Source organism: Eretmochelys imbricata, chromosome 2 (genome assembly GCF_965152235.1).
Source record: "Eretmochelys imbricata isolate rEreImb1 chromosome 2, rEreImb1.hap1, whole genome shotgun sequence".
Taxonomy (NCBI): domain Eukaryota; kingdom Metazoa; phylum Chordata; order Testudines; family Cheloniidae; genus Eretmochelys; species Eretmochelys imbricata.
In genome coordinates this window covers 210,274,108-210,288,297 of record NC_135573.1, presented here as the reverse complement: position 1 = coordinate 210,288,297, position 14,190 = coordinate 210,274,108, and the positions used below count along the sequence as shown (strand labels likewise).

The 14,190-nt window shown below is 43.5% G+C and overlaps 1 protein-coding gene across 1 annotated transcript in view; it reads left to right on the top strand.

The window, feature by feature from the left end:
• Window positions 1-14,190, top strand: part of DNAH11 (dynein axonemal heavy chain 11) — a 293,766-nt gene that overhangs the window by 136,591 nt on the left and 142,985 nt on the right. Inside the window, exons 47-48 of the mRNA XM_077808745.1 lie at window positions 1,333-1,498; window positions 5,961-6,063. Coding sequence (XP_077664871.1) covers window positions 1,333-1,498; window positions 5,961-6,063 — 269 coding nt within the window. The remainder of the gene's footprint in view (window positions 1-1,332; window positions 1,499-5,960; window positions 6,064-14,190) is intronic.

The following is a 14,190-nucleotide window of genomic DNA, read 5'->3' as shown; positions in this document are numbered from 1 at the left end:
GCTGTGCAAGTATATTTATTTAAAATGAGTTGCACAATCCAAGATTTAACTTTTCTATTTTAAAAGGTAATTCTATTACCTTTATTACAAAGCCGCTTATGCTTACATCAGGTATATGAATGATTAGATTTTCCAGCTTGTACATAATTCTTTTTTATCTCCCTCGCCTATCAATTACATAGTCTGAATACCCACCAGAGAGGTTTAACCTGCTTGTATTCTTTTTTTACTACAAAAAGAAAAGGCGTACTAGTGGCATCTTAGAGACTAACCAATTTATTTGAGCATAAGCTTTCGTGAGCGACAGCTCACTTCATCGGATGCATTCAGTGGAAAAACACAGTGGCTTAGCAGCAGAAGGTTTGTGTTGGATATTTTATTGTAACAGGCTTCAGACTTAATTATAAAAGGGGAAAAATAATATTTTGTAGTTCTATGGTGCCTCAGCCAGATGATCACAATACACTTACATACATTAAGCTTCAGAGTTAATGATGCTACTTCTCCAAAAGAAATATAAATGCTGTGAAGATGAAATAGAATTATCACACTCTGGCTTAGTTTGCTGGTTTATGTTCATGGCTTACAGACAGAGAAGTTAGATAAAAACATAAAATACCCTTTTAGTACATTTGCAGTGTAACACTACTTTTATTTTTAGAATCTAGAATTTTAACAAACACAACCAAAAACAGAGAGAAGAGAAGCAGGCTGTTCCGTAAGACAGAAGCACAACTCACCCTACCTTGCTGGTTAGCTGGCTCTTTCCAGACTGACTCTGAATGTATGCTTTCCTACAGAGCCCTATAGCCTGCAAGCAGGACCAGGGAACACTTTAATTTTTTAAGAGAACAGCCTGCAATTCTAACACGCCTTTCAAAAAGACCACAGCTAGTTGATGGTTTGTTCGTTCTGTCAACTTCATGTTCTTTCCTGTGGATGTCTTAGAAAATTTGGGTTTGTTTTATGCTGTAGTCCTACAAAGTGATGTACCTGCGCAGAGCCTCATTGACTTCAATAGATCTCCCCAAAAGGTGCAGGAATCTGCCCACATACAGCATTTCACATGACTGGGACCTAATGGCTAGCGTTTTAAAGGTAGTTAAGGTACCTAAAGAGGTAGGCTGGCACTTTTGACAATCTCATTAGGTGCCTAAGTGCCTAACTTCCTGTGAAATCAACTAACTGTTTTTGAAACATCACAGATTTTCAAAAATCTGGCCCTAAGTGATTTAATTTTTCCCTGGGTGAATTAATTATGCATTTTTGATTGTTAGTCTCTGCACTGTTTGAGTATCATAACTATTTGTCATATACTCCATAACATTTTAGAGATTCTTGAGAAAAGCCTAGAGAAAAAAGCTGGCCGTAACTATGGTCCTGTAGGAAACAAGAAGTTGATTTATTTTATTGATGATATGAACATGCCTGAAATGGATGTGTATGGAACAGTTCAACCTCACACACTGATTCGACAGCACATAGACTATGGACATTGGTAAGCAATTACTACTTGTTTTATGCTAAATCAAAATTTGATTGATATGGGCTAAAATTTTTAACCATTCTTCCCATGCCAAAGAAGGAATTAGCACAAGTTTTAGACTTCTAATTTAGTTTTACTTTATATTTTCCATAGAGCAGGAAAATTGTTTTATTATTGTGATGGTTATAGTGGCAGAGTTTGGAACAAAGGGATATTCATAATATCCTTTTGCCACAGCTGGCTATGGAGGAAGCTGCTTCTTAACTCCAGGAACATCAGTGAATGACTTTGCTTTAAAGCATGAGGGTTGATAACATTTTCAAGGGTTTATCCTTGCTTGTGTAACTGCAGATGATATTTTGGTTCATATAAACATCTATTTATTTTTTTTATAAAATCCTATTATACCCCTTGCCCTGATTATATCATGCAGGTGTGAGTTCCATTGGGTAACTATAAAAACTAACTGCCTAAACTAATTTCACTCTGTTCTTTAGCTTATTTGGTCGAATTCTTGTGAACTCTTCATTACGTTCTGCTTTTCTCCATTTTCTGCCGTATTCATTAAAACTGCTTTGATAAGTTCTAGGCTGAGCTTGAGAAATAGAGGGTGGGAACATCTAAAATGTGTTCAAGCCTTTAAAAATATAATAATTATATTGTGATAGAGCCACAGTCATGGTCCAGAACCCCATTGTGCAAGGTGCTGTACAAACACACAACAAATAGTCCCTCACCTGAAGAGCTTAATGCAGGATATCAAGAGTGTCTAACTACAGAAGACCATTTCAAAAATGAAGATGAGGATAATCCAAAATTAAAGGGAAAACTAGTGTCTTCTTTCAGTGTTCCTTCAGAAAACCTTTCTTCTGTCCCACTGGGCAGACTTAGTTTTGCCCTTTACTTCTTTCGTGTAAGAGGGTACCTTAAGTTAGTTGTTCTTATTGCTGATTGACTTATCAGAGACACACAGAGAATGCTTTCCTATATTGTGACTGACCTGAGTGGGGAGGGAGCAAGTGAACTGATGAATGAACAAGCAAACATTCCGCTAAAAAGCAATTGCCAGGACACACACAAGTATATATATTTTGGCAGTTTTGAAAGGGTCAATTCCTTCTCCTTCACCGTGTGGTCACTTTTTTTCATATATTTACATTTTAAATTATTTGTTCTTTCTCCCTACTAGGGAGTTAGGGACATATGTCCCTCTGGAACTATACAGCACAGGGAAGGTAGGTGACGGCCTGTGTGTGTCTTCTCTTTCCTTACGTGTTCTTTGTAAGGACCCTTATCAGAGCTGGGGCTGGGATGAAGCATTAGTATATGTGCTATTCCCAAGTCTTTTAAAGTGGATTCAGTTTAACTCAGTAAAAGACATAGTAGGAAATATAATGTACTCAGAAATGACATATGATATCTTCTGAATATCTTCAGATATTCAGGGGAAAAGTCAGGCAGAGAGGAAAGTGAATATTTAAGTCTGAGATATCACTAATTCAGTGGAATCAGTCAGCTCCAACTCAGAAAGCTAATACTTTTTAGAGCCACCTGCCCCAGGTTATAAATTTCCCTAGCTTTAAATACGTTTTTAGAAAATGTTCCTTGTTTCTGATTTAAATATTATGAACGTTTAAAGCTACTGAAGCTATCTTCTTTAAACTTGGCTTCATTTTTTTTTTTAAAGTTTCAGTTCTATAGAACAAGCTGAGTTAGGAGAAAGTTGACTTAGTAATTTTAAAGTTTTGAACGTTTATTTCTGGTAAATTAATCCTAAACCAGAGTGTACTTATCTGAGTTCTAATCAGAGTATATGGAGAAGGTACATTTTTCAAATGCTTAGATAATTCAAAATGACTGCACTGAATTTGTTCAGACTTTAAAAACCCAACCCATGCCCCTTTTGGCATGAGACCAAGCATGGAAAACTTCAGCCCAAAAGAAATTTGACAGTGGTAATGAGGAGCTGAATAAGGAGGTTTAGAATAGAAGTTGATATTCAACATTAATTGTAGTGGGATGCTATATGCACCCACTCTAATAAGTGTACATCTGTCTGTCTCTATTTCTCTGTCTGTCTTATTTAGGGCTTGATTCTGTAAAGTGGTCAGCACTGTGTCCTCAGTCCAGCAGAGGACTTAACTTCTTGTATGGGAGTAGTCACATTGACTTAAATGAGACTACTTGTGCTTAAGGTTAGACATATATGTAAACCCTGGCAAGATCAGGGCTTATATGAGAAAGAAGGACAATACAGGACTGTGTGATAAAAGAGGTAAAGGATTTATTGCAATGGCAGCATTACTCTTCAGTAGAGAAACTTATAAGTGTTTTGGTTTGTTTTATTACTTTTAAATTGGTGGCTGCTGGAAGGTGCCAGAGGTTTGGAATGTTAATTGTAATCCCAGTGATGATAGATTAATGAGCAGAGTGTATACAAAAAGTTTAAAGGAACTAGATAAATGTAATGTATCACACTATTATCACCACATATTGTATGTTTGAATATTGTGCTGTTTGTAATGCTGAATATAATAATAAAACGTATATCCAGTGAGATGCATAGAGATTTGCGCCCAAATTTTCAAAACAGACTCTAATTTTGGGTGCTTCAGTTTTTGGGTGCCTAACAATTTTTGGGTGCCTTCAGATATGTAGTGCCTGATTGTAAGAGGCATGGAGCAGCTGCATCTCTTATTGCCTTTTTTTTAAAAATATGAGTGCTATTCACTTCTAAAAATGAGACCAAGTTTTCCAACTTAAGCTATCAAAAATGAAGTTACCCAATGTTAAATTGGGTTAAATTTGGAAAAAGTGGCCTAAATGACTTGCCCAGGTCACACAATGAGCCAACAGCAGAGCCAGGAATTGAATCCAGGTTCCCTGACTCCTTGTCTCATGCCCCGTCCATTGGGCCATACTGCAAAAACCAAGATGTGGTCTTCTAATCACACCTATTGCCTTTTGTTGCTTTCTGTCAAATATGCTTAATGCCTGTTTTCATAGTGCCCTGCACATGAAACAACTTCCTTCTTCCTACGTGCCAAGCATATTTTTGGCTTTCTGTTTATGATGAAACCTGCTAATTTTAGCTACTTTTACTCTACAAAGGGTCTTATGTCTACAGTGCAGGTGGGAGTGAGCCTCCCAGCTGTGCAGATAAACTTCTTATGGTAGTGGAGCTCGCTCTAGTGAGCTAAAAATAGTTGTGTGGCCGTTGCAGCACCAGCAGAGACTTGGGAGAGCCCCCATTCCCTGGGTCCGAGCTGTGGTGGCTAGCCTGAGTCTCCACTGGTGCTGCAATGTCCACACAAGCCCCATTACCATAAGTCTGTCTACCTGGGCCGGGAGGCTCTCTCTCTGCTGCAGTGTCGACATACCCATTGTGTTCCCACACTCATGCTACCTCCTTAATTGTACTGTACTATATCTGTCCATATTAGACTGGGTGCGGGGACCTGTCTGTATTGGAAAGAGTCATGCTAGAGCGGATTGAAATATTTTAGATGGAACAATTTTCTGTCGGAAAATGCAGTTTTGTCAAAATCAGAATGTTTCACGAGACTAGGTTGATTTTGATGAAATTTTCAATGGGGAAATTTTGAAACAATTCGAAATCAAAACAAAGTACTTTGTATGTAAGACACAGGAGGTAATTTCCTGCTCGACTTAGTGCTGGTGAAGCCCCAGTTGGAGTACAGCGTCCAATTCTTGGCACCACAATTTAGGAAAAATGTGGACAAATTGGAAAGAGTCCGGAAGAGAGCAACAAAAAAACTAAAGGCATAGAAAACCTATGAGGAAAGATTAAAAAACTGGGCATGTTTGGTCCTGAGAAAAGAAGACTGAGGAGGGACTTGATAAGTCTGCAAATATGTTAAGGACGGTTACAAAGTGGATGGTGATCAGTTGTTCTGCAGTCTACTGAAGATAGGAGTAATGGGCTTATCTGCAGCAAGGAAGATTTAGGTAAGATATTAGGAGAAACTATCCAAGTATAAGGATAGTTAAGTTCTGGAATAGACTTTGAAGGGAGGTTGTGGAGTCCCCATCATTGGAAGCTTTTAAAAACAAGTTGGACAAACACCTGCCACGTTTGTTCTAGGTTTACTTGGCCCTGTCAGAGTGCAAGGGCTTGATGACATCTCGAGGTCCCTTACATGCCATCTATTTCTATAATTCTATGACGTTCTTATTTTGTTTCTACTATATATAGATAAAGATTGTTTCAACATTATCTAAATGAAACATTTTGTTAAAGTCATTTTGTTGTTTTCAAATCAATTTTTTTCGGAATTTCTCTTCTACACAAAATTCAGAATTTCAATTTTCATCCTGAGTCAGGACAAAAACAAATTTTGAAATGTTAGAATTTCCATCTTCCAACTAGCACTAAGCCATATGCTACCTATGATGCTATGACAGTAATTATCAATCATTTTAAACTAAAGTTTTTATATTTTCCATCTTCTAGGTATGATAGGCAGAAGTTAACGGTAAAAGAAATACATAATTGCCAATATGTTGCTTGTATGAATCCAACTGCTGGCAGTTTCACTATCAACCCTCGACTCCAGGTACGGTTTCAAGTGCTATATCTTAGTAACCCTATATTTATTATTTAATATGTTAGATATAACGTTTAGAATTTTAGCTTTTCATTGCAACAGACATAAACACTAATTTGAATATGGTCAGTCTCTCTTCTCGCCTTGAACTTCCAGTGATGCCAATAGTAGCTCTGTGCTCCCAACCAGCAGATTTTATCAAAGTGTATAGATTGCTGGTCCGTATGGGTATTCCCTGTGTGTGCGCATATGCTCTGTGTGTCTGAAACTCTTCAACAGCAGTATCTGCTGGTCTTTGCTTTCACCTTTGCCTCATGCTCCAAAGCAAGGCCATAAGAAGCAGCCCAGACTGACCACCTCTCTCGTTCCTTTTTATTGCTCTCAGTCTGAGAGAGAAGCTTTCTGTGTCTGTAGCCTTCTAATGTTCCTTACTGACATCGACTCTATAAATAAATTTTAAATAGTTGCTGTCAAGGTTCCTTCCCCACTCTGAACTCTAGGGTACAGATGTGGGGACCTGCGTGAAAACCTCCTAAGCTTACTTTTACCAGCTTAAGTTAAAACTTCCCCAAGGTACAAACTATTTTACCCTTTGCCCTTGGACTTCCACTGCCACCACCAAACTTTATCTGGGTTCCTGAGAAAAAGTTGTTCGGAAACGTCTCTCCCCCCAAAATCCTCCCAACCCTTGCACCCCACTTCCTGGGGAAGGTTTGGTAAAAATCCTCACCAATTTGCATAGGTGACCACAGACCCAAACCCTTGGATCTTAAGAACAATGAAAAAGCATTCAGTTTTCTTACAAGAAGACTTTTAATAGAAGTAAAAAAGAATCACCTCTGTAAAATCAGGATGGTAAATACCTTACAGGGTAATTAGATTCAAAACATAGAGAATCCCTCTAGGCAAAACCTTAAGTTACAAAAAAGACGCACAGACAGGAATATTCATTCTATTCAGCACAGCTATTTTCTCAGCCATTTAAAGAAATCATAATCTAACACATACCTAGCTAGATTACTTACTAAGTTCTAAGACTCCATTCCTGTTCTGTCCCCGGCAAAAGCATCACACAGACCCTTTGTTTTTTTCCCTCCTCCCAGCTTTTGAAAGTATCTTGTCTCCTCATTGGTCATTTTGGTCAGGTGCCAGCGAGGTTACTTTTAGCATCTTAACCCTTTACAGGTGAAAGGATTTTTCCTCTGGCCAGGAGGGATTTTAAAGATGATTACCCTTCCCTTTATGACAGTTGCTATTAGTTTAGTCAGATAATTTGGGGATCAGGTTTCCTGCTCCCTTTGTTCCCCCATGTATCAGAGCACTTTGTATGCCCAGGACACCAGGCCTCAAACCCTGCCTGGCCTGCCCTCAGAACTTCCTGATGAGTGACCGGCGCAAGCGCTGCCTGAACTGCCTCTGAGGGCTTGTCTTCACTACCAGGGTAAGTTACATTGTGTAAAGAGTTGTCACTTTGGATGGGCTATCACCAGCAGGAGAGTGAATTTGTGTGGGGGGGTGGAGGGTGAGAAAACCTGGATTTGTGCTGGAAATGGCCTAACCTGAAGATTACTTTAGATAAGCTATTACCAGCAGGACAGTGGGGTGGGAGGAGGTATTGTTTCATATTCTCTGTGTATATATAAAGTCTGCTGCAGTTTCCACGGTATGCATCTGATGAAGTGAGCTGTAGCTCACGAAAGCTCATGCTCAAATAAATTGGTTAGTCTCTAAGGTGCCACAAGTACTCCTTTTCTTTCAGGGTAAGTTATGCCACTCCAGCTATGTGAATAACGTTGCTGGCGTCGAGGTAACTTAGGTCGACTTATCCCGGTGTCTTCACTGCCCTGCATCAATGGGAGATGCTCTCCGGTTGACTTCCCTTACTCTTCTCGGAGAGGTGGAGTCCTGGGGTCGACCGGAGAGCACTCTGCCACTGATTTATTGGGTCTTCACTAAATCTGATTTGCAGCAGTGTCTATCTCCTTGTAGTGAAGACCAGCCCTGAATCACACATTCCTTCGAAGTGTGATATCTCCCTCTCCTTTCCCTATCATGGGAGTTCAGATTTAGTGGACCTCTCCATGAGACCCATTTTGGATCTGCTCCCACCCCCATCTCATCAATATGAACCTCTAGATCAGAGGTGGGCAAACTACAGGCCACATCGGGCCCACGGTACCCTCCTGTCCGACCCCTGAGCTCCTGGCCCAGGAGGCTAGTTCCAGCCCCTCCCCGGCTGTTCCCCCTCCCCCCGCAGCCTCCGCTCACTACGCCGCTGGTACAATGCTCTGGGCAGCGGGGCTGCAAGCTCTTGCCGGGCAGCGCAGCTGCACAGTCCAGCCTGACCCGGTGCTCTGTGCTGCGCAGTGGGGTGGCTGGCTCCAGCCGGGCGGCATGGCTGCCTGTCCTGGTGCTCTGGGCGGCTTGGCTTTAGTGCTGCCAGTGCTCCAGGCGGTGCGGTAAGAGGACAGGGAGTGGTTGGATAGAGGGCAGGGGAGTTCGGGGTGGTGGTCGGGGGGCAGGGGTGTGGATAGGGGGCGGGACGGTCAGAGGGCGGGGAACAGGGGGTTTGAATGGGGGCAGGGGTCCCGGGGGGGCAGTCGGGAATGAGAGGAGGGGTTGGATGGGGCGGTGGGGGACAGTCAGGGGCAGGAGGTCCAGGGGCGGTCAGGGGACAGGGAAGGGTGGATGGGGTGGGGGTCTCGGGGGGGGCTGTCGGGACAGGAAACGGGGTTTGGATGGGGCAGGAGTCCCGGGGGCGCCATCAGGGGGCAAGAAGCAGGGGGGGTCGGATAGGGGGCAGGGCTGGGCCATGCCTGGCTGTTTGGGGAGGCACAGCCTCCTCTAACCAGCCCTCCATACAATTTCGGAAACCCGATGTGGCCCTCAAGCCAAAAAGTGTTCCTGCCCCTGCTCTAGCTAGTGCCCCTCCAGCACCGACACTTTCCAGCTTGGAATCCTCCAGTAAACCCAAGGACTCCTCTGAACAGAGATAGGAGGGAGAGTAAGGAGGAATAGTCATAAAAAGAGAGGTTTCAGAGTAACAGCTGTGTTAGTCTGTATTCGCAAAAAGAAAAGGAGGACTTGTGGCACCTTAGAGACTAACCCATTTATTTGAGCATAAGCTTTCGTGAGCTACAGAAGTGAGCTGTAGCTCACGAAAGCTTATGCTCAAATAAATGGGTTAGTCTCTAAGGTGCCACAAGTCCTCCTTTTCTTTTTTCATAAAAAGAGAGAAATCATGCACAAGTCCTCTAAGAAGAGGATTACCTCTCCTCTACCTCTCCCCAGCACCAAGTGAGATTTCATATCCTGATTTCCATAGAGATCGCCTACAAGGGTTGGGCTCTTGCCGGGCTCTTAGTCTGCATCGGTGCACGTTGCACTGGTAGCACTGGATCCACTGACAGCATTGTCTTCATCTCCAGTTGCGGTGGTGGCACCAGCCTCTCCTTCACCCCTGGAGGATTATAGACAATACCAGGACCTCTGGAGGAGGATCATGCACACCCTTAAGATCCCACTGGAAGAGATTCAGCATCTCACCCTTAAACTTCTGAACATTCTCCACTCTACAGCTCCTTCCAAGGTGGTGTTCCCGATCAATGAGGCCACAATGGATCCTGCTAAAGCTATTTAGCACACACCAGCCACCTGTGCTGTGACCCCCAAAACTGTAGAGAAGTACTTGTGCCCTCCAAGGGAGTGGAATTTTTGTTGTTCCACCCTAACCTGAACTCTATCATGGTCCAGGCATTTGCAGAGCAGGCTGCACCAGCCCAGGTCCACTCTCTTGGACAAGGCTGTCAGAAGACAAGATCTCTTCAGCGGAAAGAACATCTCATCAGCCAGCCTACTCTTCCATATTGCAAACTACCAGGCACCGATATCATATATTACAACAAACAGAGTTCACCAGTAAAATACTGCAACAATGCAGGCCCCAATTCCAGGCCATCCTGGGTGAAGATAAACTGGTTGCCAGATCATCTATCCAAGCATCACTTGATGCGGCAGCATTGCAGCCTCTATAGCTAGGAGGAGGGCCTCTTGTTTCTAGTCCCTGGGGACAGAAGGCCCAGGGGACAGTTGAAGATGTCCCTTTTCAGGGTAACAACCTATTTAGTGAAAATACTGATGAGTAACTTCATTCTTTTAAGGACTCTTGTGCCACCATCGTGTGCTGCCATCTCACAGTACCTACTGGCCCTTCAGTCCTTCTATCCTCAGAAGGCCTTTGAGTCCATAAGGAAATACTACAGGATACAGCACACCAAACACACTGCCCCACGAGCATCCTCTTTTCAGACCCAGTGCCTACCAAGAAGACATTTTGATGAGATGCTTCAGAGCCATCAACCAGTCCATGCACAACCAGTCCTTTCAACCTCCTTCGGTGGCTCCCTGGCCCATTTTCTTCTGATGTAGCACTGCATTACATTGGAAAAATGAATCTTAAATATCATGCCAGCTGGCTACACAATCAGATTCCTATTTACCGCTTCTCCAAAACCCCTCTTCAAGGACCACTCTCATTAGAGGATACTCAAACAGGAGGTGGCTGCCCTAATCCAGCTAGGGGCATAAAGCCTATATCCTCCCAACATGGGGGAAGTGCTTTTACTCCAAATACTTCCTAATCCCCAAAAAGAATGAGGGCCAGAGACCCATCCTGAACCTCAGACAGCCGAATGTCTGTTGTGGCTGCTATAATGAAGGTGGCTGGTTTGAGGCCCTCTGTTTAAAGGATGTGTATTTTCATGTAGACACTATCCAGCACACAGGAGATTGCTGTACTTTACAGTGGGCCCAGAGCACTTCTAAAACAGAGTGCTCTCCTTCAGCCTCTCAGCTACATAGGCATGACAAGGGGCCCCCGTGGGGGAAGACCATCAGGGTGTTGTTTTAAAGAACAGCATTGTTTCCTCAAAGTTCTTATCACTTTCCAGCACAGACTCTTTGTCCTGTACCGACCTGAAATAATTAGCACTTTGGCCTTGCATTTGTTACAGAGTGAAATTCAACAGCATGGAACTGATGTTCATACCTTTTTACAATACCTATATACTCTTTTGTCTGTCTTTATTTCTACTACTACATAATTATAATTCTATCATACTTATATAACTTTGAGGGCGACCCAACATGTAGGGGATCCCTTTGTTCCCGCTCCACCTACAAAGACTCTCATGGCAGATGTCTCCCTGCTGGCATGGGGAGTTGTCAAGGTTCCTCCCCCACTCTGAACTCTAGGGTACAGATGTGGGGACCTGCATGAAAAACCTCCTAAGCTTATCTTTACCAGCTTAGGTCAAAACTTCCCCAAGGTACAAAGTATTCCACCCGTGGTCCTTGGAATGGCCGCTACCACCACCAAACTAATACTGGTTACTGGGGAAGAGCTGTTTGGACGCGTCTTTCCCCCCACAATACTTCCCAAAACCCTGCACCCCACTTCCTGGACAAGGTTTGGTAAAAAGCCTCACCAATTTGCCTAGGTGACTACAGACCCAGACCCTTGGATCTTAAGAACAATGAACAATCCTCTCAACACTTGCACCCCCCCTTTCCTGGGAAATGTTGGATAAAAAGCCTCACCAATTTGCATAGGTGACCACAGACCCAAACCCTTGGATCTGAGAACAATGAAAAAACATTCAGTTTTTTACAAGAAGACTTTTAATAGAAAATAGAAGTAAATAGAAATGAAGAAATCCCCCCTGTAAAATCAGGATGGTAGATATCTTACAGGGTAATTAGATTCAAAAACATAGAGAACCCCTCTAGGCAAAACCTTAAGTTACAAAAAAGATACACAGACAGAAATAGTTATTCTATTCAGCACAATTCTTTTCTCAGCCATTTAAAGAAATCATAATCTAACACATACCTAGCTAGATTACTTACTAAAAGTTCTAAGACTCCATTCCTGGTCTATCCCTGGCCAAGCACAGCATACAGACAGACCCAGACCCTTTGTTTCTCTCCCTCCTCCCAGCTTTTGAAAGTATCTTGTCCCCTCATTGGTCATTTTGGTCAGGTGCCAGCGAGGTTACCTTTAGCTTCTTAACCCTTTACAGGTGAGAGGAGCTTTCCCCTGGCCAGGAGGGATTTCAAAGGGGTTTACCCTTCCCTTTATATTTATGACACGCCCCCCAAATCTCAGCTAGGGTGAAACACTGGCTGGGATTTCTTCCTGGAGCTCTAGGAAAAACAGAGTTAATAAGACACATGCATCTCTAAATATACTACCAAGTACATAAAGACTAACAATATTTTCCACATCTCAAGGACGATTTTAACCAGTTGACTCTGGGAAACTTTCACGGGAGAGTGCATCAGCCACTTTGTTAGAAGCTCCTGAGATGTGTTGGATGTCGAAATCAAAATCTTGGAGAGCTAAACTCCACCGAAGAAGTTTTTTGTTAGTTTCCTTGATGGTGTGAAACCACTTCAGTGCAGCATGGTCGGTTTGCAGGTGGAAACGCCGTCCCCAAACATATGGGCGTAGCTTTTCCAGAGCGTAGACAATGGCATAACATTCTTTTTCAGTGACTGACCAGTTGCTTTCCCTCTCAGACAGTTTTTTGCTGAGAAACACTACAGGGTGGAATTCTTGATCAGATCCTTTCTGCATTAAAACTGCTCCCACACCACGCTCGGATGCATCTGTGGTTACTAGGAACGGTTTGTCAAAGTCTGGGGCCCTTAGTACAGGGTCAGACATGAGTGTCGCTTTAAGCTTGTTAAAGGCCTTCTGACACTTTCCGGTCCACTGAACAGCATTTGGCTGTTTCTTTTTGGTTAGGTCTGTCAGTGGGGCAGCGATTTGGCTGTAGTGCGGTACAAATCGTCTGTAATAACCGGCCAAGCCTAAGAAGGATTGAACCTGTTTCTTTGACTTTGGGACAGGCCACTTTTGGATAGCATCCACTTTGGCCTGTAGGGGGCTGATAGTTCCTTGACCCACCTGGTGTCCAAGGTAAGTCACTCTGTTTAGGCCTATTTGACACTTCTTAGCCTTAACAGTTAGTCCTGCCTCCCTTATGCGCTCAAGGACTTTTTGTAGATGTTCCAGGTGGTCTGCCCAGGAATCCGAAAATATGGCCACGTTGTCAAGGTAGGCAACTGCATATTCTCCTAATCCCGCTAGGAGACCATCTACAAGTCTTTGGAAAGTGGCGGGTGCATTTCGCAGCCCGAAAGGGAGTACATTAAATTCATACAGCCCGAGATGTGTGATGAAGGCTGACCTTTCCTTGGCAGATTCATCTAGCGGTACCTGCCAGTACCCCTTTGTTAAGTCCAAGGTAGAGATGAACTGGGCCCGTCCCAGTTTCTCTAACAGTTCATCTGTGCGTGGCATTGGATAGTTGTCTGGGCGAGTTACAGCATTTAGCTTACGGTAGTCCACGCAAAAACGTATTTCCCCATCTGGTTTGGGAACTAGAACCACTGGAGATGCCCATGCACTTTCAGAGGGGCGGATTACACCCATCTGTAACATATCCTGGATCTCCCATTCTATAGCAGTTTTAGCTTGAGGAGACACCCGGTAAGGGTGGACCCTAATTGGGTGAGCATTACCTGTGTCAATGGAGTGGTATGCCCGTTCAGTCAGTCCTGGGGTGGCTGAGAACGTTGGCGCGTAGCTAGTGCACAGCTCCTGGATCTGCTGTCGCTGCATACGCCCAAGGGTCATGGAGAGGTTCACCTCTTCCACACCACCAGCACATTTCCCTTCGTAGTAGACACCTTCAGGCCACTCAGCATCATCTTCTCCCTGGGCTGTAAACTGACAAACCTTTAATTCTCTGGAATAAAAGGGCTTTAGAGAATTAATATGGTACACCTTAGGCTTTCGGTTGGAGGTGGGGAATGCTATGAGATAATTAACAGCTCCCAGGCGCTCCTGGACCATGAATGGCCCTTCCCACGATGCTTCCATTTTATGGGCCTGGAGCGCCCTTAAGACCATGACCTGGTCTCCTACTTTGAAGGAACGCTCTCTGGCATGTTTATCATACCAGGCTTTTTGCTCTTTTTGAGCATCCTGTAAGTTTTCTTTAGCAAGGGTTAAAGAGGTTCGGAGGGTGTTTTGTAGGTTGGTTACAAAGTCCAGAATGTTAGTTCCTG